This window comes from Carlito syrichta, unplaced genomic scaffold (assembly GCF_000164805.1).
Source record: "Carlito syrichta isolate Samal-C Ts95f unplaced genomic scaffold, Tarsius_syrichta-2.0.1 Scaffold120489, whole genome shotgun sequence".
In the NCBI taxonomy this organism is placed as follows: domain Eukaryota; kingdom Metazoa; phylum Chordata; class Mammalia; order Primates; family Tarsiidae; genus Carlito; species Carlito syrichta.
In genome coordinates this window covers 29990-50272 of record NW_007064585.1, presented here as the reverse complement: position 1 = coordinate 50272, position 20283 = coordinate 29990, and the positions used below count along the sequence as shown (strand labels likewise).

At 55.1% G+C, this 20283-nt stretch overlaps 1 protein-coding gene across 1 annotated transcript in view; it reads right to left on the bottom strand.

The window, feature by feature from the left end:
* UPF1 (UPF1, RNA helicase and ATPase) overlaps positions 1-18347 on the bottom strand; it is a 21641-nt gene extending 3294 nt beyond the window's left edge. The window contains exons 1-18 of the mRNA XM_021707552.1: positions 18234-18347; positions 16507-16646; positions 14810-14899; positions 12679-12846; positions 12135-12315; positions 10760-10921; positions 10123-10207; positions 9849-9947; positions 8549-8657; positions 8203-8362; positions 8001-8119; positions 7384-7548; positions 7189-7303; positions 6533-6676; positions 5968-6181; positions 2482-2599; positions 2001-2157; positions 912-1054 (exon numbers count right to left, since the gene is read on the bottom strand). Of these exons, the coding sequence (XP_021563227.1) occupies positions 912-1054; positions 2001-2157; positions 2482-2599; positions 5968-6181; positions 6533-6676; positions 7189-7303; positions 7384-7548; positions 8001-8119; positions 8203-8362; positions 8549-8657; positions 9849-9947; positions 10123-10207; positions 10760-10921; positions 12135-12315; positions 12679-12846; positions 14810-14899; positions 16507-16646; positions 18234-18347 (2483 nt within the window). The remainder of the gene's footprint in view (positions 1-911; positions 1055-2000; positions 2158-2481; positions 2600-5967; positions 6182-6532; positions 6677-7188; positions 7304-7383; positions 7549-8000; positions 8120-8202; positions 8363-8548; positions 8658-9848; positions 9948-10122; positions 10208-10759; positions 10922-12134; positions 12316-12678; positions 12847-14809; positions 14900-16506; positions 16647-18233) is intronic.
* Positions 18348-20283: the final 1936 nt, after the last annotated feature.

The window sequence follows — 20283 nt, the reverse complement described above, 5'->3', positions numbered from 1 at the left end:
GGGGGGGTGGGGGTGGGGGCGGGGCTGAGGGTAACCGGCCCACAAGGGGAGGCCGCACAAACTCAGGAACACACTGAGGGGGCAGAACCCCGGCCCACAGCACTCCTTGAACCCAGAAGCTCGCGCTGAGGGAGGCACAACTGGGCGAGTGGGGGTGGGAGGCGGGCCCTGGAGACTCCGCCAGGGCAGATTTGGGGGGGGCTTCCGCAGAGCCTGACACTAAGCGCCTGCTGGGGCACAAGCCTGGAGACAAAGCTGCTTGTCACCAGAAGTCAGTTTCCCAGGGCTGGGTGGCCTCATGGACAGGCACCAGCTCGATGCTGGCTCCTCCAACTCCCATGTCAGGGACCCCACCCAACACGGGAGCGAGTTCGGGCTCCCGAACATCAGACCAGAGTTCAGGCACCTCAGGAAAAGGGGTAACAAATTAAACCTGATCGTGGCCCACGCGTGACCCTGAGCCAGAAGCACCATCAGTTCTCATGTGATGCCTGGAGCCGCAGGCTGGGCTCCACTTCTAGCTGGTGTGTGGGTCCTGCCATCTGGTGTCATGGGACTGACACAGTGACTGCCTTGTTCTCAGGCCCCCTTCTGCTAGTCTCATTTCAGGAAAGTTTTATTTCAGAAGCACAAACAAGTGGCAGACGCTCCAAAATTTCACATTCTCACATTAAACTCGACAGCACACATCACACACTGGATTTGAGTCCCAGACCAGAAGGGCCTTGAAAGAGACTTTCCACTGGGCCAAGGAACGTGGACCACAGAAAACCACCAAAGACATCTCACAAGTCAGCCACCGTTTCTAGACACTGCTTGGAGCCCTTCAACCTCTGGCCCTGGCGATACCCCCAGCTGGCCTGGGATGTGAAGATGGCAATGCAAGGACAGGCCCCAGGCAGCCTCCCTACCTTGCTCGGGTCAAGGCCACGTTAAGACGTCTTGGGTCATTTAGAAACCCAATGCCCTGATGCTCATTGGCCCGCACGCAGGAGAGAATGATGAAGTCCTTCTCGCGCCCCTGGAAGGCGTCCACGCTGGCAATCTCCACCTCCTGGAAGGGAGCTGTGTTGTCATCGCCAGCCAGAGTGCTGCCTTCGGGGGCCCCCAAAGCCCCAAGAAACGTGCCAAGACACACCCTCAAATCCCACCGGCAAACCTGGGATCTGACACCTGGCCCCTGCACCTCTGGGCCCTCCTGCGTTTTGTTTTCTTTGAGCTTTGGTGATTTGGTACCCAGAAACAAGAGCACAAATGCTCATCACAGAGAGTCAGAGGTCAGACCCAAGGAACAGGAAGAAAAGCACAGCCATATGACCATACTGGTGACTCCATGTGGAGAGACACCTGGGGCCTCGCCCCTCTTCACACACGCTGGGGGGAGGGGAAATGGAGGTCCTCATCTGGGTGTCAAGAAGGCTTTGTGGGCCCGGTGTAGTGGCTCATGCCTAAAACCCTAGCACTCTGGGAGGCTGAGGTGAGATGACTGCCCGAACCCAGGGGTTCGAGACCAGTCTAGACAACGTGGTGAGACCTCGTGTCTACAAGAAATAAATAATAAAAATAAAAATCACCTGGGCCTGGTGGTGTACGCCTGTGGTTCCAGCTACTTGGAAGGCTGAGGCGGAAGGACTGCCTGAGCCCAGGAGGTCAAGGCTGTGGTGGCCATGATTGTGCCACTGCACTCTAGCCTGGGCAACAGAGTGAGACTCCGCCTCAGAAAAAAAAAGAAAAGAAAAAAAAGGCAGCTTTGTGAAGGCCGCCTTCATACCGCGTGACACCCACTGCGTGGCCAGCACTGACCACCCCTCACTGCTTCACCTGGGCCTTGTTTCTAACATCCTGAAAAAGGCCTTCAGGCAGCCATCCCTGCCCATGTTTCTGACCCTTGGGACACTGGGGAGGTGTTCTCCTGTGCCCTCCTGAGAGGCTGGCTAACCCAAGCTCCAAGGCCAGCATCCACGGCATGGCCAGGGAACCATGAGCACATGCACACACACCTGGTAGAGCTTGGTGTGCAGGGAGCCGCTGAACTGCATGTACTGCACCAGGTAGGAGCGCTGGCCCTCATAGGGTGTGATGATGCCAATCTGGTCTGGCTTGGCACCTGCCTTCAGCAGCTTTGTGGTGATCTTCTCCACGTTGGCAGCCTCCGTCCTATGAAAACCAGGCCCTCAGTGGTGGGCTCCACCCATGTGATCCTGAGGTGCCAGCTGCCCCCACACCCAGCACGTGCACGGCTGAGCGTCCCTACCCTGTGCTGGGGAGTCACAAGACAGAAAAGGTCACATGTGGGCTGACAGAGTATCTGCCCACTATACAAACAGGTATGTTGGAAGACAAGGCAGAAATAAAACGCTGCTGGTTTAGAGTCTGAATGAGGGCAAAATAAGTTTAGTACCATGTGAAAATAAACATAACGGGTCAACAACCACTCCAAACTACCCAAGCCCCCGATGTCAGCAGGCCACCCCCACTCACCTGTTCAGGTAGGAAGTGCCCGAGCTGGCAATCTCCTCCTGGCCCTGGGTCACATAGAAGAACATTGGTTTGTCGGGCTGGGGCCACTGGAAGTCAAAGCCCTTCTTCACACGATCCGCTGTCACAGGGAAGGGAAAGAGGCAACGTTTCAAGAGTGGCAGCCTGCCTCAACCAAGCTCACGCATAACACAACACGGATGCTGCGCCACCACTGGCAAAGCCTTGAGGCCGGAAAGCCCAGGCTGTGGGGCTCGGCAAGGTCACTTGATCCGCCCCCCAGCCCGAGACGCTCAGGATGAGCACAGAGCTAGCTCGCCAACCAAACACATACTGGCTGGCTGGTGCCCTCCACAGCCTGATGTCTCTCTCGCCCCATGATCACAGAATAACCTGTGTCCTAGAAGCTTTACCTTACAGGCCCACAAAACCCCTACAACAGGCTTATGTGTGACACTGTTAAGCCTCGCTTGTCCCTGCCTGTGCCCTGTGGACCGGTGGCCCTGCCTCTGGATACCATCCCAGGCTGGGGCCTGACCATGTGGGGAAGCCTAAGTCATGACATATCACGGCATGAGCCACTGCTGTCTTGGGCTCCTCATGCCCGTCTTGGTTGTTCCCGTTTCCTGGCAACTTTAAAATCAGCTTCTCAACACACATGCCCCCTGTCCCTTTGGGAATCTCGATCAGTGTGCTTACAGTCCAACAAAGTTCTCCCTGAAATGCACTTATCAGGTGCTACCTACTGAGCACTGACGACAGAGCTGCGAGTGCGATGGCGCCAGCCCTTGAGTCAACGTCCAGGAGGGAGGCAGGGCAGGTTATGTGAGCCATGCCTTTGCAACAGCGCAGCACCTCATAAAGGCGCAAGTGAGGCCTTCACGGTCTTGCATTCTCTAGGCTCACCACATCAGGAGGAGTGTGGCATTCCCAGTATCCCTGTGACGCCAACAGTGGCATCGACTCCCAGGACCCAGCAACAGGAAGGCAGTGATGTGGCCAGGACAGGGTGCAAGTGTTGAGCCTGCTTCCCATCTGTGAGTGGGCCCCACAGGCCGGGCTCCCACTCCTGGGTTGTTGGAGTTGAGTCCAAGGGATGCCACGTCAGCAGCTTCAGTCCAAGAGCTTGTGTTTATGTGGAATGTTAGCTTTCCGAAACTTAGAAACCTAAGATTTGTGTTCATGCTAAAATAACCTGTTATTGCTGGGCTCGGTGGCTCAGCCTGTAATCCCGCGCCTTGGGAGGCTGAGGTGAGTGGATTGCCTGAGCCCACGGGTTCGAGACCTGTCCGGGCAACTTGGCGAGACCTCATCTCTACAATAAATCAAAAATTAGCCTGGTGTGGTAGCACGTGCCTGTAGTTCCAGATACTTGGAAGGCTGAGATGGAAGGCTGAGACGGAAGGATCGCCGGAGCCCAGCAGGTCGAGGCTGCGGTGGCCGAGAGCAGCCACTGCACTCCAGTCTGGGCGACAGAGTGAGACTCCAACTCAAAAAAATAAAAAATAAAAAATAAAAAAATAACCTGTTACACATTAAATATATTTTATGAAAAACAACTTTTTAGGCCAGGTGCAGTGGCTCAAGCCTATAATTCCAGAACTCTGGGAGGCCGAGGCAAGAGGACTGCTTGAGCCTAGGAACTCGAGACAGCCTAGGCAACACAGTGAGACCTTGTCTCTTAAAAAGAAAAACAAAAACAAGCCGGACTCGGTAGCTCAGCCTGTAATCCCATGCCTTTGGGAGGCTGAGGTGAGTGGATTGCCTGAGCCCGTGGGTTCGAGACCCGCCTGGGCAGCGAGACCTCATCTCTACAATAAATCAAAAAATCGGCTGGGTGTGGTAGTGCATGCTTGTAATTCCAGCTACTTGGAAGGCTGAGGTGGAAGGATCACCAGAGCCCAGCAGGTCGAGGCTGCGGTGGCCGGGAGCAGCCACTGCACTCCAGTCTGGGCGACGGAGTGAGACTCCAACTCAAAAAATAAAAATAAAAATAAACTATTTCCAAAAACATAATCTGGGTGAGAAGCGTGGTCTTGTTTCGCATTTCTGCAAACTCTTTCTTATCTGGCTTAATTGAAGACAGTGGGTGCCAGCTCGGCCTCTGCATCCAGTTTGCTCTTCGGCGAGGTGCAGAAATCAGTGAGGGAGCCAGGACTCAGACACGTGGGGCTGAAACGGGAAACTGTTGCAACAACCTCTCAGGACTGCAGGTCTATTCCTGCCATAACAGGCCAAGCAGAGGTGGTTTCCCTCAGGCCTGTGACGACCCCATGCCGCTCATCCCACTCAGGATGGGTGTTTGGTCCCCATGTGACTTCGTAACTCTGTCTCCTAATCATTCAGGAAGGATCTGCCCACTGAGTCAAGCGGACTTTCAAAGGCAAGGCAGACCTCACAGACATCTGTCATCACCACAGATCTCGTAAGAAAGGTCTCTAGGTACTAGGAAGAGCAGGTTCACGGCATGCCACATTCAACTTTTTCAAATTTCTCATATTTTATCACTGGGTGACAAATACTGCCACTTCCTTCCTTGAAACGACAGTCTGACAGCTTTACGTGACTCCCAGGGTGTCTTCGGGTTCTTCCTTCAAATACCTTCACCGCCACAGTGTCACAGAAACATCCGTCACACTGAGGATAACAAGGATGTGCGCTCAGTACTTAGTAGAACGATGCTTTCATTTCTTCCTCTGGGGTATTTTTCATCAAGAATGAGTGGCAGCAACACGCGGCCCTGGCACTCTGGCATCTCTGAGCCGACTCACAGCAGCACCAGCAGTCACTATGGGTGCACAAGATGGCACAGTGGAAAGGACAGATGGTGCTTCTGGGTTATCAAGGGAAGCTGGAAAAGGTCCTGTGGCCCCTAGGCCTGGGTGTTAAGAATCACTGCTCTGGCTGAGGTGAGTGGATTGCCTGAGCCCGCAGGTTCGGGACCTGCCTGGGCAGCGAGACCTCATCTCTACAATAAATCAACAGTCAGCCAGGCGTGGTAGCGCACGCCTGTAGTTCCGGCTACTCGGAAGGCTGAGGCAGAAGGATCGCCGGAGCCCAGCAGGTCGAGGCTGCGGTGGCCGGGAGCGGCCACTGCACTCCAGTCTGGGTGACAGAGTGAGACTCCAGCTCAAAAAAAAAAAAAAGAATCACTGCTCTTTGTGAGGCACCAAACACAAGGCCGAGGAGGAAGTCAGGCCCAGGATTGGCTCCCAGGACCCGTCGTCCTTGCTGTTGAGGTCTCAGGAGCCTCGGGTAGACTTCTAGGCAGTGAACGAACTTCATGGCAAACAGGGACTCCCCACACCCACCCCAGGGAGGTGCGCAGTCCCTCTGTCCATACTGCTGAAACGGAAGGGAACAAAGTGCCCACACTGGAGTAGTCGCCCTGCACATCCGTGGAGGAACTGATGGGTCATTTGGTCTCCCCAGACCGCATTCCCTCATGTTCCTTGTCTAGAGGCCCCACCCCAGGCAGAGTCCTGATACCTGCGGTGACACCGTTCTGCAGCGAGCCCTCATAGAAGATGTTGGACGGGAAGGCGCTGAGTGCAGGGTGCATTCGGTACTGGACCTGGAGACGGATGGGCCGGATGCCCAGCACCACCAGGCGCTCGAAGAGCGACTGTGACAGCCCGGCCTTGGCCGCCTTCTTGCACATCACCACCGGGCCCAGCTGGCAGTGATCACCCACGAGGATCAGCTGCAGGGAGAGGCCACAAGTCGAGCAGCTCACACCTGAAGGGTGACATGCACTGGCAGGGAGCCAAGGCACCCTATGTCCACAGAGCACCACCCTGCCATGGGTGCAGGAAACTGCCCACCACGCATGTTGGACCTGCAGCTGGCACACAGGTTGACTGGGCACAGTGGGCACAGATGAAGGGCCCCACAAGCCCACCTTCCAAAGACCGCCTCAGAGGGCCTACGGTGCACTCCTCTGTGCTTGGCTAGGCACCACACAGAATCACAAGATGTTTTAAAAATCTGACCCTGAGCATCAAGAACCGCATGCACTGACATCTACAAAAGCCTGTTGAGAAGAGGCACCCACCTGCTTGGCCCCGAGGACCACAGGAACCATACACTCCGGCTCAGTGGCCTGGGTGCTCTCATCAATTAAGATGGAGCGGAATTGCATCTTGGCAAGCCTTGGGTCACCGGCACCCACGCATGTGCAGCAGATGACATCTGCATTCTGGGGAGGGGTACAGAAGCATCAGAACACTGGCACTGTAAACGTCAATAGATCCTGGAGGGCAGTGGGGCGAGATGCAGAAGTTGTTCTGTTCCTTCTCGTCCCCCCCAGGACAACTCTGAAAACAAGCTGTTCCTCCAGGACAAGACATTTGGCCCAAGCTGCCATGACCACGAACTTGCAAGGTCCTTAACAGTAGTGCTCGGCGGAAGGCACAGAAGCAGCTCTGTGCCTCACAACGGCCTCTAGGGGGCAGCACTGAGCTGGTGAAACCACATTCAGGGTGAGAGCCTGGTTTTGGGTGATTCATTATGCAAGAACAGGAGAGAATATTTCAGACCCAGTGCCCAGGGCCAGTGGAGGCCGACAAGGGTGGAGACCACCTGGAGGACTGCGTGCTCCCAACCATGGAGCAAGCACAGAGGGGACACCTGAGCTCTCTCCTCAGAAGCAAAGCAGCAGATGGCTCTGAGTTACCACCGGTTGGGCAGGCCAGACACCTGCAAGCTCACCATGAGTAGCTCCCTCTCGGCTGTGCGCTTCAGGGCCCGATACCGCTTCTCATCAGCAGACGACAGTTCCCCAGTCTCATCCTTCAGCTGCTGTAGCTTCTGCAGCTCGGGCATGCTAGAAGACATGCAGGTCAACAGGGCTCTGCACACACCGCCCATGCAGCTCAGGGACCAGGAGAGAGGGCCTGCGCCTACCTGTCCATGTTCCGGATCTGGTTGTGCAAGGCCAGGAAGGACACTGGGGAGTCAATGGCCTCACGGCTCTTGGCGCAAAGGCGCACAACCTTCAGCCCTGTCTGGTGGATCTTCTCGGTCAGCTGGTCCACAGCAATGTTGCTGGGAGCACAGACAAGCACAGGCCTGGAACACAACCAGACAGCTCGGGTGTGCCCAGGAACTCGGGACCAGAACGGCTCAGACTGCTGTTCCTCACCCATAGTGGCGCTGTGATGCTGGACTCAGGCCTGGACAGCCTGGGTTTCCCACTTCCACCAGGTATCCCAGAGAAACCCACTCCAAGTGACACTGACGACCGGACTTGCACTCTCACCCTCCTGCCCACTGCCAAATGCCTTCAGCTGAGATGCATCAAGGCACAACAGACACATAACCCAGCCAGCACTGTCCTTCAAGACAGCAGCAGGCGTGGTTCCAAAGAGCAACCACGAAGCTGGACGTGTCATGAATGATGAGCACAGATGCTGCCCGTTGCGTGCTCTTCTCAGCGACAGGGCTGGTGACACGTGAGTGCCCAAGGCTCTCAGCAGACAGGCCACCTCACCCTTCTCCCTGGGGGCCACCACGAGCCCTACCCATTGCCCTGCCGAGCCAGGTGGTAGACGATGGTGGCCGAGGTCACTGTCTTCCCTGTGCCCGGTGGGCCCTGGATCAGGCTCAGCGGTCTCTGCAGCACAGTCTTCACCGCATAAACCTTCAAGTACAAGTGGCAGTTAGGGGTGGTCGTCTATACCACGGCCACATGGGAGAGACCCTGCCCCTGGGGACACGCAGCACCTGAGAGTGATTGAGGTCAGGGAGCCCTTGCGCTGTGAAGCGCTTGGGCAGCTGGCACTTGATGATCACATCCTCCACCTCGTGGCCAAGCAGCTTGTGGTAGATGTAGCCAGACACCGAGGTCTCATCCACGGCGAACGTCTTCAGAGCACTCTGCATCCTGGGAGGGCAGCACGAGGTCAGCAACACGCATAGCCGTGACCTATGTCACTGGTGTCCCGAACTCACAGAGCTGGGGGGGACCCACTCCACCTGACAGGGGAGTTTGTAAAGATGTGGCAGGCGGTGACCCAGGAACAGCGGGGACTGCAAATCAGATGGCAGCAGCATGGGAGGGCAGACGTACCTGTCAAACGAGGTCGACTTCCACACAAAGTCCACCTGGAAATTGTGAGTCACCTCCACAGGGGCACCCACACTGCTTCGCAGCTCAATGGCGATCTCGTCACCATAATCTGTACACTGAGTTAAGTTCACATCCTTGTCAAAAGCCGGGCTGACCTTTCTGAGGCGCCCCTGATATAAAGCCTTTAAATAATGCCTCTCTAGGTATTAAGAAACCACCCCTTGCCAAATGCAGAACCAACACATGCCCACAAATTCTGCCTTCACAAAGAGCTGTGTCCTGCCCCAGCCTGGCCCCATGTGCCTTTATGGACCCCCAGGGCAGTCTCATGCAGGTCCTTCTCAGAGAAACAGAGACCGGCAGCCTATACCACACAGAGTGGCCATAACCTGGCCCAGTTCCCGGCTCCAGCTGCAGCAAATCTTCCCGACAGGTCCACATACACTGCACCTCCGAAGACAGCTGAGGAAAGGTGCAGTGCCTTCCACACACGAGTGGCCTGGGTACTTCCACAGCCCCAACAAGAGACCGCGGTGTGGGCAATGCCCTTCCCTCCATCCTCAGCCCCACGACAGGTCTGGGATGCTCAGGATGAGTGTGTCAGAGACATAGATGGGAGGCTGATGTAGGGATACCATGTTCCCACCCCAGGCCGCTGCAGGGCCCGGTGAGGTGCCAGCACCATCAGCCAACCCTGGGAGGCAGTTCTGAGATGGACCTGCCAATGTCTTCTCCAGGGTCTTACCCCATCCAGACACCTGACTGCACCTGGGCTTTATGGACACTGTGAGTTCCTGTCACTGGATCACAAAAAGGCCACGCATGCCACCTCGCATGACCTGGGAACACTTGCACTATCCACTGCTGCTGGAACCTTCGCATGCAGCACCAGCGTCCCAGTAAGGCTCTTTTCAGAGCCAGTTTAACCTTGAGAGTCAAACCAGGGATGCTCCCAGAAAGCAGGAGGTGCTTCATGAGAGGGACTGCACACAAGCGCTCATGTTCGCACACACACACTCATGTTCACACACTCAGAGGAAGGGGACTGGGAGTCACAGGTATGCCCCGCTGATACACCGTCTGGGCAGAGGTAAAAGTAACTGAATAACCACTAGACACACCAAGGTCGAGGCTGCGCCTCTCTTCAGAGCAGCGAAGGGCCAAGCCAGCCAGCACCCAGCCCAGTACACAGAGCACGAGACTTCAGCATCGCCACAACCAGGAAAACTCCAGCTTCCCCCACCATGTGGCAGGAGCTGCGCAGACAACAGGCTGGCCCACCTCTTCTCACGAAGGATACTATCAGGGACCTTGATGACATGGCCGATCCCTTTCCATGGGGGCGCAAGGTCCCCCTTGTACCGCAGGCAAATCTCATCGCCCTGCATGAGCCGCATGTCTTCCGGTGAAAAAGCAAGAGTCAGTGGTTTAACATGACGCAGATTCACCAGGAAGAGTTCAAATTAAGGGACACTTTACAAGGGTGAAACTAGGAATTTTATGCTACTTATGGTCACAAATATTTTAAAACTTAAAATCACCTCTTAACCAAATTATGACTAAATCCTCATTACCAGAGTCAGTCTTGGGCAAAGTGAAGTAGGCGATTCTCTTCTTGTTAAGGCCCAGGTCCCACCTGACCGTGATGTTATCTTGAGTCTGAGCACATGAAAGACAAGAGCCCTGGTTAGCTCTCGGCAAGGACACGGGCCTGGACTCCACATGTTGGGGCTCCACTCAGGAGCCCAGCTGTGAGCTCAGCTGCCCACAGCCTCATGCACCAAGGGCCTGCCTGGAGGCAAAGTGGTTAGAAAGCCCCATGCCCCACACGATGACCCATCTGGAGCCTTCACAGCACAGGGCAGGCAGCTACGGGAGGGAAAAGGGAGGCCGGCACTGCAGCCCTGTCTCATCGGCATGTTCTCCACAGGACCTGGCACGAGGTCCAACTTCTGCAGCAAAGCTGTGAACCTGACTGGGAGGGATTATCGTTGGATTTAAAAACAAAACACGTGGGCCAATGTCTGCTCCAAGGGCCGTGGCACTGGCCACAGACTGTGCGGCCACCTGGCTCCAGCCCATGGCTCCATCACTCAGTGCACTGTGGCCTCAAGCCCACATCGGTCTCCAAGGCCTAGAAGACAAACCGCCCACCCTGGCCTGAAAAGAGACACCCCGTTACAGCCAGCTCTCCAGCACATGCCACGTCACCTGAGACTCCTTCAGCTTCTTGTCGTAGTCAGCCTCCAGCTTGACCAGGGGCCCAAAGATGTTCTGGTACTGGTAGGCATCCTCATACCGCAGGAGCACGTGCTGCGGCTCCTCATCCACCCCCGGCTTCTCCAGGTCCTCCAGGGTGGCAGAAGGGTTTTCCTAGGAGACAGGAACACCAGCACCACACTCATCGTTTGCCCCTAGAGTACCGGAACATGAGCCCAGGAGACCCCAAGGGACAGGTGCACGTGCCCCAGGCTGGGCTGTGGAGGGTCTACACAGTCCCCAGACAGGCAGTGGTGCCCACCTCTCAGGGAACTTCATACTGACAAGGAGTTGGACAGCAGCCTAGGCTGTGCCTGACCCCAGCCGCTGCCCCTGAGAGGGTTCCAGCATGCAGTAACTCTGCCTGCAAAGCCCCATGCACTGCCCAACACATGTCCACACACAGGAACCTCCTGACTCTACAAGCATGCCCAGGAAGGACAATAGGCACCCCCTCTTCCAGGCCACCGCCAAGACCACTGGCTTCTCCTGTGCTCTCTGCCGCATCCACAGAGGGGAGGCCCGTCTCCTGGGTCCAGCTGTCCCTGAACTGAACTGGTGTCCACTCTCTCAGTGGGCCCCTCTGGTGGGGACACACAACAGTGTCTATCTAGGCTGTCTGGTTCTCAGCAATGGAATAATTCTAGCAACCTGAGAATCAGGGTGGAAAGGTAGACAGTGCTTGAAACACTCTGACTTGTGTTGAGTGCAAACAAACTTCTACCTGAGGTTTCTGACTAAATGGGCGCCGAGTAAGAACTTCTAGCCTGGGTATTAGAACTTACTTTACCGCAAAATCCTGGACAGCCAGGACCAGAGCAGAGCTTCCAGGGGAAGGGTGGGGATCCTCACACATCTGAGAGCCAAGATCCCACTGCCTATCTGGCCCTCTTCTCTCTCCCCTTCACTGTCCTGACAGCCCTGACTTCCTCCCCTGGGACACTTGCCAGCACCCTCCCCAGCCCCAAGGTTCTACAGTGCACATGCAGTCCCCTACCTCCGGGATACATCTGGACCTGTGGACACTTCTGCTCACAGTCGGTTCTATCTTACCTCCCACACCCCAGCAAGAAAGAGAAATTTCCAGCAAACAGAGCTTTCCTTTTCCAGCGGCCAGGCTGTTCCAGGGCAGGCAACATGGCCTATGGGGAGGAAGGCGCAGAGGCCCTGGGAGCCGCCTTCTGGGCTGCCGGGGCCACTCCAGCTGCAGGTTGCAGAGGCTCATCCAGTTCCTTCCAGAACCCCAGAGGCCTCACCCAATCAGACCGTCTCCGAAGACCCCCGAGGGCACTGTGCACAGGAACGGTCCGCCCGCAGCAGGCCTTACCTTCCAGAGCTCCTCCAGCTTGTTGATCTGCTGGGCCGTGATCTGGCGCGCCCGCAGCTGCTCCTGCTCAGATGGGATCTTGACCAGCCAAGACAGGAAGCAGCGATCCTGGATCAGCGGTTGCCATTGCGAGCTGTCCCAGTTGATGTCCTTGAGGCTGCTCTGGCTGGCGCAGGGCTGCCTGCAGGCAGGGAAGGCAACCATGAGCAGCAGTCCCTTTCCTGAAGCCCCAAGTGGGGGGGCTGCTGACCTTTCACCTGAAGAAGTGTTCCCTGCACCTTATTATGTGATCACATTACCTTCAAGCTGTTAGCAATAAACCGCACCTCCTTACACACTTTTGAGCTCTAATCTCTCAATACCCAGAATAGACTTTCCATAGAATTGTTTCTACACTTTACCAGAACACACCCAACTTCCCCACAAACCCGGCCTGCACAAGCCTCGCCCCCAGCAGGAGCCATCTTTAAAGCACAGTTCCCCGGAGTCAGGCAGGGCCTTGGCAGGCTGGAAGGTCACCTCGGAGCCATCTGGGGACCCTCACCTGCACAGCAGCACCACCACCGAGTCGGCCTTGGCCGGGATGAAGCCAAGCAGGAAGACGTTGCGACAGCCGCAGTTGTAGCACTCCAGGACCGTCTCTCCCAGGGGCCCGTCCTTGTGCAGGGTCACCTCTTTGCATTTTGCCCTCACCAGGTGATTTACAATGTGGCTGAGACCAGGAAACGATAGACAGTTAACACCCAAAGTCTGGCTTTTCACCACTTCCAGTCTTCGGGCCCCTGCTGGAAGTTCCGGTCCGTTCACGGTCCATTAGCAGAGGCGTCACACCTCATCCATCTGGCACCCCAGGGACCAGCCCTTCCCCAGCTGGCTCCCCACCCACCGCAAAATCAATCCCAACTTCAGCCCCTTTTTAAAAGGAAACTTCCTCAACACAGTCCACACAGCTTTGCTTCCTTAACTCCAACTTAACAGGTCCCATTTAACCCACTGCTGGCCAGTGCTGTAGGGCCAGTGACACATCCCACAAGACCCACTTGTCCCCAAGGTCTCCTCATGCTATTGTTGTCAAGAAACCCCTTTGGACATGCTGTAGCCAGGAACCTGATAACCAGCCACTCTGGAAACCTGAGCACAGGAAGGCACAAGGCTATTCCGCAGATGCCAAGGTCTACAGCATGGCTCTATGGGATCCTTCCTTGCTGCCATGTGGCTAGGATACCACTCACCTGAACCATGACCTGCTGTTGAGCCATGCCCGTGCCAAGCCAGCCACCGTGGGGGACCCACCTGACTCATCTAACAAGGGTACCCAATGCACTGTACACCTCTCCACCTTTGGGCACTTACACCATCCCTGAGCCAGACAGATGCTCTGAACACCCACCGGCCCCTGAGCCTTCCTTGCTGCACCTTCTCTTCCCCTCTGGGAAGCTTCAGCTCAGAAGACCATCTTCTAGCCCTCTCCTGCTGCCATGCAGCTCGTCAGATCACCTGGCCACCTGTGGCTGCTCTTGGCATCCCCACGCCCCAACTCCTCTCTCAGGCGGCCACCACTGGGTGTGGAACAGAACCGCGGTTCCTGCTGTCCTTCCCGTGCCGCCTTCCCCTGGGACAGGTCAGTTTTCCAAAGGCAAGTGGCTGCTTCCCCACCTCCCTGTCCTGTCTTCCTCACTGCCCTGCCCTTGGCTGTGCTGACTGGAGGCTGGGGTTGCCAGTTAAGATGTTTCTAAGTTGTTTTTCCTGTACAAGAGGACCACAAACATAAGCAACACTTAAATTTCCCAGAATATTCTGAAAATGGGACACAAAAGTCTTTTGGTTACCCAGAAGATACTTTTAAAAAAGTGCTGGCCCCTTTCTTCCTTGCTCAGTCCCACACTTCAAGCTACTAACGCAGAGGCGCCAAAGAATCTGTGCTCCATCCAAGGACCTGGGCAAGTCACAGCAGCTGCAGGCACAGGAGGGTGGGGGCCCTGTGCAACGGAGGCTGCCGATGGGCCTTCTCCAGGACAGAACACCTCAGAAAAGGAGCCTGCGTCTCAGCTGCAACCTCAAGCTCTGCCTCAGACCCTGTGCCCGGGCCCTCCAAGCAGTGGAACGAACTGTGGACACATCCGTGGCAGCCTAAGACAACTGCACTCCCTCCTAGAACTCGGACCAACAGAACACTGGTCTTGTCCCAAACACAGAACAAGGGCTGGTCCCAGCTGCTGCTGATCAATCGCAGGAGGGACGCCCGGGCTGATGGTCACGGGAAGTGAATCCGATGATTGGGAATCTGGCCCGAATTAGCCTCCGGACAGCTCAGGCCCGAGCGCCTGAACCAACCCCCTGGATGCCCGTTACCACTTTGGGAACATCCTCCGTTAATGAGGATCAACGGACTGCCAGGAGCTCATCTTGCAGAAAAATCGAAATAAAAACTGGGAACGAGAATTAAGCCAGCCCTACTTGCATAATAAAAGAGCCACAGAGAATAAATCAAGGGTAAATACATTAAGGCATTCACACACCACCATCTGTTTCAAGTTAAACCAGTCACAGAGGAGGAAAAAAACCAGGTTTGTTAGCGTGATTTTATATTGCGCTTTGCTCCAACATTTCCATAATTTACACACAAATCTGAGCACACCACTGATTAAAGACACATGCACGGTCTGATTATCTACCTGCCAGAAGTATTTCCACGTCCGTTACAGAACCACTTCTTGCTGGTGTTACAGTAAACCACGCAGGCAGGATCATGTATTCCACAGTAACTAAAAATCAAAACATCAACAGTTAAAGCTAGAAGGTTGCTCTCTGGTTCTAATTTGGCAGGATGTAAAATTCTTTCCTCTTACAACATTTTTAAGTTTTTCATTAAACACATACTGAGACCCAGCAATCCCAATCACCAAATCAAACCAGTCAGCCAAGGCTTCCCAAAGTTGAGAACGCAGGGGAGAGTGAGGTGTATGGTGAATGCCCCAGAAGCAGCAAAACCACTCTAGGGAGACCCCAAGTGAGGCCTCACACCCACCAAGGCCATTTCAGTCTCTTCCCTCTTTGGCCTGAAGTTTCTGGAACCGGACACAACACCATGGTCACTATGAGCAGCAGGCTCCAGCAGAGGGCACTGTGCTCCTGGGGAATGGCACACAGGCCCTGTCATGGAGAGGCCAGTGCCTGAAGTGCAAAGTTCAAGCAAGGAGCACCTTGGGAAGCCCCAACCCACACTTCGGTTTTCTGAAAAAATACACACACACACAAAGCACACTGACTCCTCAGAGTTCCGCTTGTGTACAAAGCCAAATTTGGTCTCAAACCAGAATGTGCTTCAACTAAGAACCACCACCCACCTCCTACAGTATGAAGAGGACCTGGGTGAGGGGCACAGCAGGCAAGGCAACTCCCTACCCTCTTTACAGGCATCTCTGTGCATAACAGGAACACCACTACATACATTAAAACAACTGCAAGTTAAAATGACCAAAAAGTCAAAATAACACAAAGTGTCTGCCCACAAAGTGGGAAGAAGTCACCCTATCCCAGCAAGCTGAGCGCAAGTGGGTACTGCCCTGACAGCCAGTGCCTGAGTGAAATCATTTCACCTCTTTTTTTGGAGTTGGAGTCTCACTCTGTTGCCCAGGCTGGAATGCAGTGGCACGCTCAGGGCCACCACAACCTTGACTTGCTGGGTTCAGGTGATCCTTCTGCCTCAGCCTTCCAAGTAGCTGGAACCACAGGCGTGTGCCACCATGTCCAGCTAATTTTTTGATTTAATGTAGAAACAAGGTCTTGCCAAGTTGCCCAGGCTGGTCTTGAATCTGTGGGCTCAGGCAATCAATCCTCTCACCTCAGCCTCCCAAAGTACCGGGATTATGGGTATGAGCCACTGCTCCCAGCCTCATTCCACCTCTTTTGATCTAAATGTCTTCATGTGAGTGTGGAAAAATCAAGATTAAGCCCAAACCAGGGATCGTCCTGCTGGAGTCAAGAATCCCACATCTGCTCCCAGGCAGGTATGCCCCAACTAATGGACTCACTTGTCTTTCCAAGCCTGGGAGGCATGAAGACACCCACCACAGACCAGCAGCCAGCCCTCTGTTGGGGAGCCCGGACGCTCACCAGTGCAGTGGCAAGTTCCTTCTAGTGAGTGGGCGGGCAGGTGCTAGGCAAGGACCCCAGGGTCTGAGGAAAGGCCACTCTCTCTACCAGCTGACTGAATTTAGGGAGTCGGAGAGTGTAAGCACACGGGTGTACACATGGGTGTAAGCAACTTCCTTATTCCCAAGGACAGGGCCGCCATGAGTCAGGGTGCCACCTCATCCCTGGGAGGTGAGCTCTCAGACACCCTGCCCTGGCCCAGCTGCACCCGGCTCACCTGCACGCATGGATGGGGAGATCCTTGGTGTAATACGTATCTTCCTCATCTTCTTCAAAGTTCAACTCAGCCAACAACTGGCTGGTCTTGGCCACACTGTCGTCCACAGCCCCGTTCTGCAGGATGCCCTCAGGTCCAACCTACATCAGAATGCAATGTCAACCACGTGAGGCTGCAGATCCCAGGACTCAGTCTGGGCAGAGACTTCTCCCAAAAAGAGGTGCCTCGGTGACTCCCGTGACATGCTGGCCTGCTATCTTCCTTGAGATGGTTCCCATGTTCTACCTCGATTCTCCACATACTCTCTTTCCCTATCAAACCTACTCAACAGGGCAACCCCCCCACCCCCACCCATGGCACACCCAGTCCAAGACCCACGTGGACATGGAACCACACCCACAGACCACAACCAGGATGCTGAGGAAGACACTTTGTTCCAACGAGGGAAGACCACAAGGAGCAGGATGACTTTACAAATGGATAGCAGTGCCAGGTATGGTGGCTCAAGCCTATAATTCCAGCACATTGGGAGGCAGAGGCGAGAGGACTGCCTGAGTCCAGGGGTTCGAGACCCGCCTGGGCAACTTGGCGAGATCTCGTCTCTACAATAAATCAAAAAATTAATCAGGAGTAGTTCCAGCTACTTGGAAGGCTGAGGCGGAAGGATCACCTGAGCCCAGCAGGTTGAGGCTGCGGTGGCCATGAGCATGCCACTGCACTCCAGTCTGGGCAACAGAGTGAGACTCCAACTCGAAAAACAAAACAAAACAAATGGGTGGTAGTGTGCCTGAGGACTGGTGCATAGCATCAGACCAGGGTCTGGAGTCCCCCACCACAGTAAAGGCCTACCAAGCACTAGGAGGAACAACTGTCATCCCCCAAAATGTGGGAAAGCCATCAAATCCATTCACTACCACCTGCCCCCTCCACAAGATAGGCCTTCTTGATGATGAAGGAAGAGACTGAATGACAGCTGGGTGCAGTGGCTCACACCTGTAATCCCAGCACTTTGGGAGGCAGGAGAATCACTTGAGGCTGGGAGGTGGAGACTGCAGTAAGCTACAGTCACACCACTGCATTCCAGCCTAGGCAACAGAGTAAAACCCTGTCTCAAAAAAAAAAAAAAGTTAAGACAACTTTCCTAATCCACAATCCCTAAAGGTATGAGAAGGCTGGCACAGGGCTGCCACTCCCATTAACCGAAGTCCTCCAAGGATGCCAACTGTCACCTCACCAGGGAGGCTCAAGACAGGCAGGGCTTCCCTGCACCCACCCCTGCCACAGGTGCACAGGAAGCAATTCCTCCATCAGCTCTGCTCTGGAAACACAGTACTGAAAGATATATCCTAAACTTCCCAGGACTCAGCCCCACACAAGGCTCCAGAGCTGGGTCCCAAAGTCCTTCAGACCTGCTCTGGTGAGCCCTGGTGTATCTAAAACCACACGCTGAAGTCCATCTAAAAGCTGTACAAGGGATTTTCTCCCAGAGACAGTCCCTTCCGACATGCTATACAAGCCAGATCACGCATCAGAGCAGCATGATGACTCCTACAAAGGAAAAGCACAGAAATCCCCAAACTCCCCCAATATGCTGTCATCAGTATTGAGGCCACGTGCATATCGTAGCATGCAGTCTCCGCATGCACAGCGGGGCTTTGGCAAGGTTGGCGGATGTCCTTCGGGTCTGGTTGCACAGGGTGCCTCCTGGGCAGGCCTCCCTGACCCACATCGGGGTCCCACGGAGCCCACACCCCAGGGGCCCTCAACAGCGCCGCTAAACCAGCATGCTTCCTCACCCGAAGCACAAAGGCCTGAGGTAGTGATGCATCGCACTCGCTCATCCCAGGGTCATAATAAAAACAGGGTGGACAGTTACCACCCCCAGGAGCCACAGGGCTCTGACCCTCCCGAGGGAGGGACACCAGGAGGACTGGTTCCACACTCCAAGGACGCTGCTCTGACACTCCCCTCCACTTCTGATTTTGAAAAGTTCCAAAGCTACAGAAAACACATCCCCTTACCTCCATCACCCTTCCCTATGAGTCTGTAGTACTTCCTTTTACTGTCCGGCCCTGTTTCAGAGCCGTGGGCCGCAGGACAAGGGCCTTCTCCATACCTCATGATGCAAGTGCTGGCCCGGGACCCTCATGCGGCTGCCATGCTGCTGGTCCACACACACGCACACCACACCACGGCGCCCCAATGACATCCTCCAGAGGTTTGCATCCAAGACCCAGATCACCACCACATATGATTTTTGAGATCTCTTTAGCCTCATTTAATCTGTTAAGACTGAATCACACAAAATCGGTGGGACTTGACCACTTCTGACCTACAAAGAAGGCAACTTCCTGTGGCCCCATGCACGCATGTGGTCCCCAGGCTCTGCTCTCCATATGCATCTTAATGCAGAGGAAGACCCTCTCCCCCACTCTCCTCACCGGCACTGTGTGGACCCCACAGTCCTGTTATGGTCAGTGTGCCAGAGGCCCCCAAGGTTCACCTTGATACTCAGTGTCCAAGGCATCCCCAGTTCATCCTCTGCCTGCCCAGCCCTGGGATCAGCTGCTCTCCGAAGAGCCCCAGTCTAAGACAACATCCACCATACTGCAGACAGATGCGAGAGGGTGAAGAGGGACTAAAGCTTGAAGGTGGACACCTCACCGGACAACCAGACCAGACCCCACCATGATGAGATGAAAAGGGGGAGGGAGTGCTTTGAAGAGCAGGGCCAGAGACACAGGGATCACCTTAACACTGGACCTCGACAGGATCTGCTGGAAGAATCTGGTTATGGAAAGAACCTGTCCTCACATACTAGGCAATCCAGAAAAACCACTGCTGATGCTGTCGGTCTGACAACTGCACTGCAACAATGCAAGATGCCCTCTTCTGTTTCTAGAAAAGCAGAGTACATTTCATAGGTCAAAATGGTCAAGTATCACCAATTCATAAGGCTCAACCTCAGAAGGAAGGGTGATAAAACACATGGGACATAGCCGGGCTTCGGTGGCTCAGCCTGTAATACTGTGCCTTGGGAGGCTGAGGTGAGTGGATTGCCCGAGCCCGCGGGTTTTAGACCCGCCTGGGCAGCTTGGCAAGACCTCATCTCTACAATAAATCAAAAAACTCAGCCGGGCATGGTAGCGCATGCCTGTAGTTCCGGCTACTTGGAAGGCTGAGGCGGAAGGATCGCCGGAGCCCAGCAGGTCAAGGCTGCGGTGGCCGGGAGCGGCCACTGCACTCCAGTCTGGGCGGCCGAGTGAGACTCCAACTCAAAAAAAAAAAAAAATTAGCCGGGCTAATTTTTAATTAGTGGTAGCACACGCCTGTAGTTCCAGCTACGTGGAAGGCTGAGGCAGAAGGATCGCCGGAGCCCAGCAGGTCAAGGCTGCGGTGGCCGGGAGCAGCCACTACACTCCAGTCTGGGTGACAGAGTGAGACTCCAACTCAAAACAACAACAACAAAAAAATCAGGGAGAGGGAGGCACAGGGGTGCTTTCTCACATGTTAGAAAATCATCAGTGTTCTCATGCGGAAGATGAGGTGGCAGGCTTGGATGCATGCAGATGCTCCACCCCCGGATAAGGGACCACCTCTCCCAGGGCCACCGTGGGCTTACCCACTGCACTTTGCAAGGCACCGAGGCCTCATGAAGGCGCCGTTCCTAGCAAGGCCTGTTCAGAGCCCAGCAAGCAACCCAAATCAACTGCACACCTTGATGCCACCCTGGCAAAAGTCCACAAGAAGCCAGGAGCATTTATCCAGCTCTCGAGC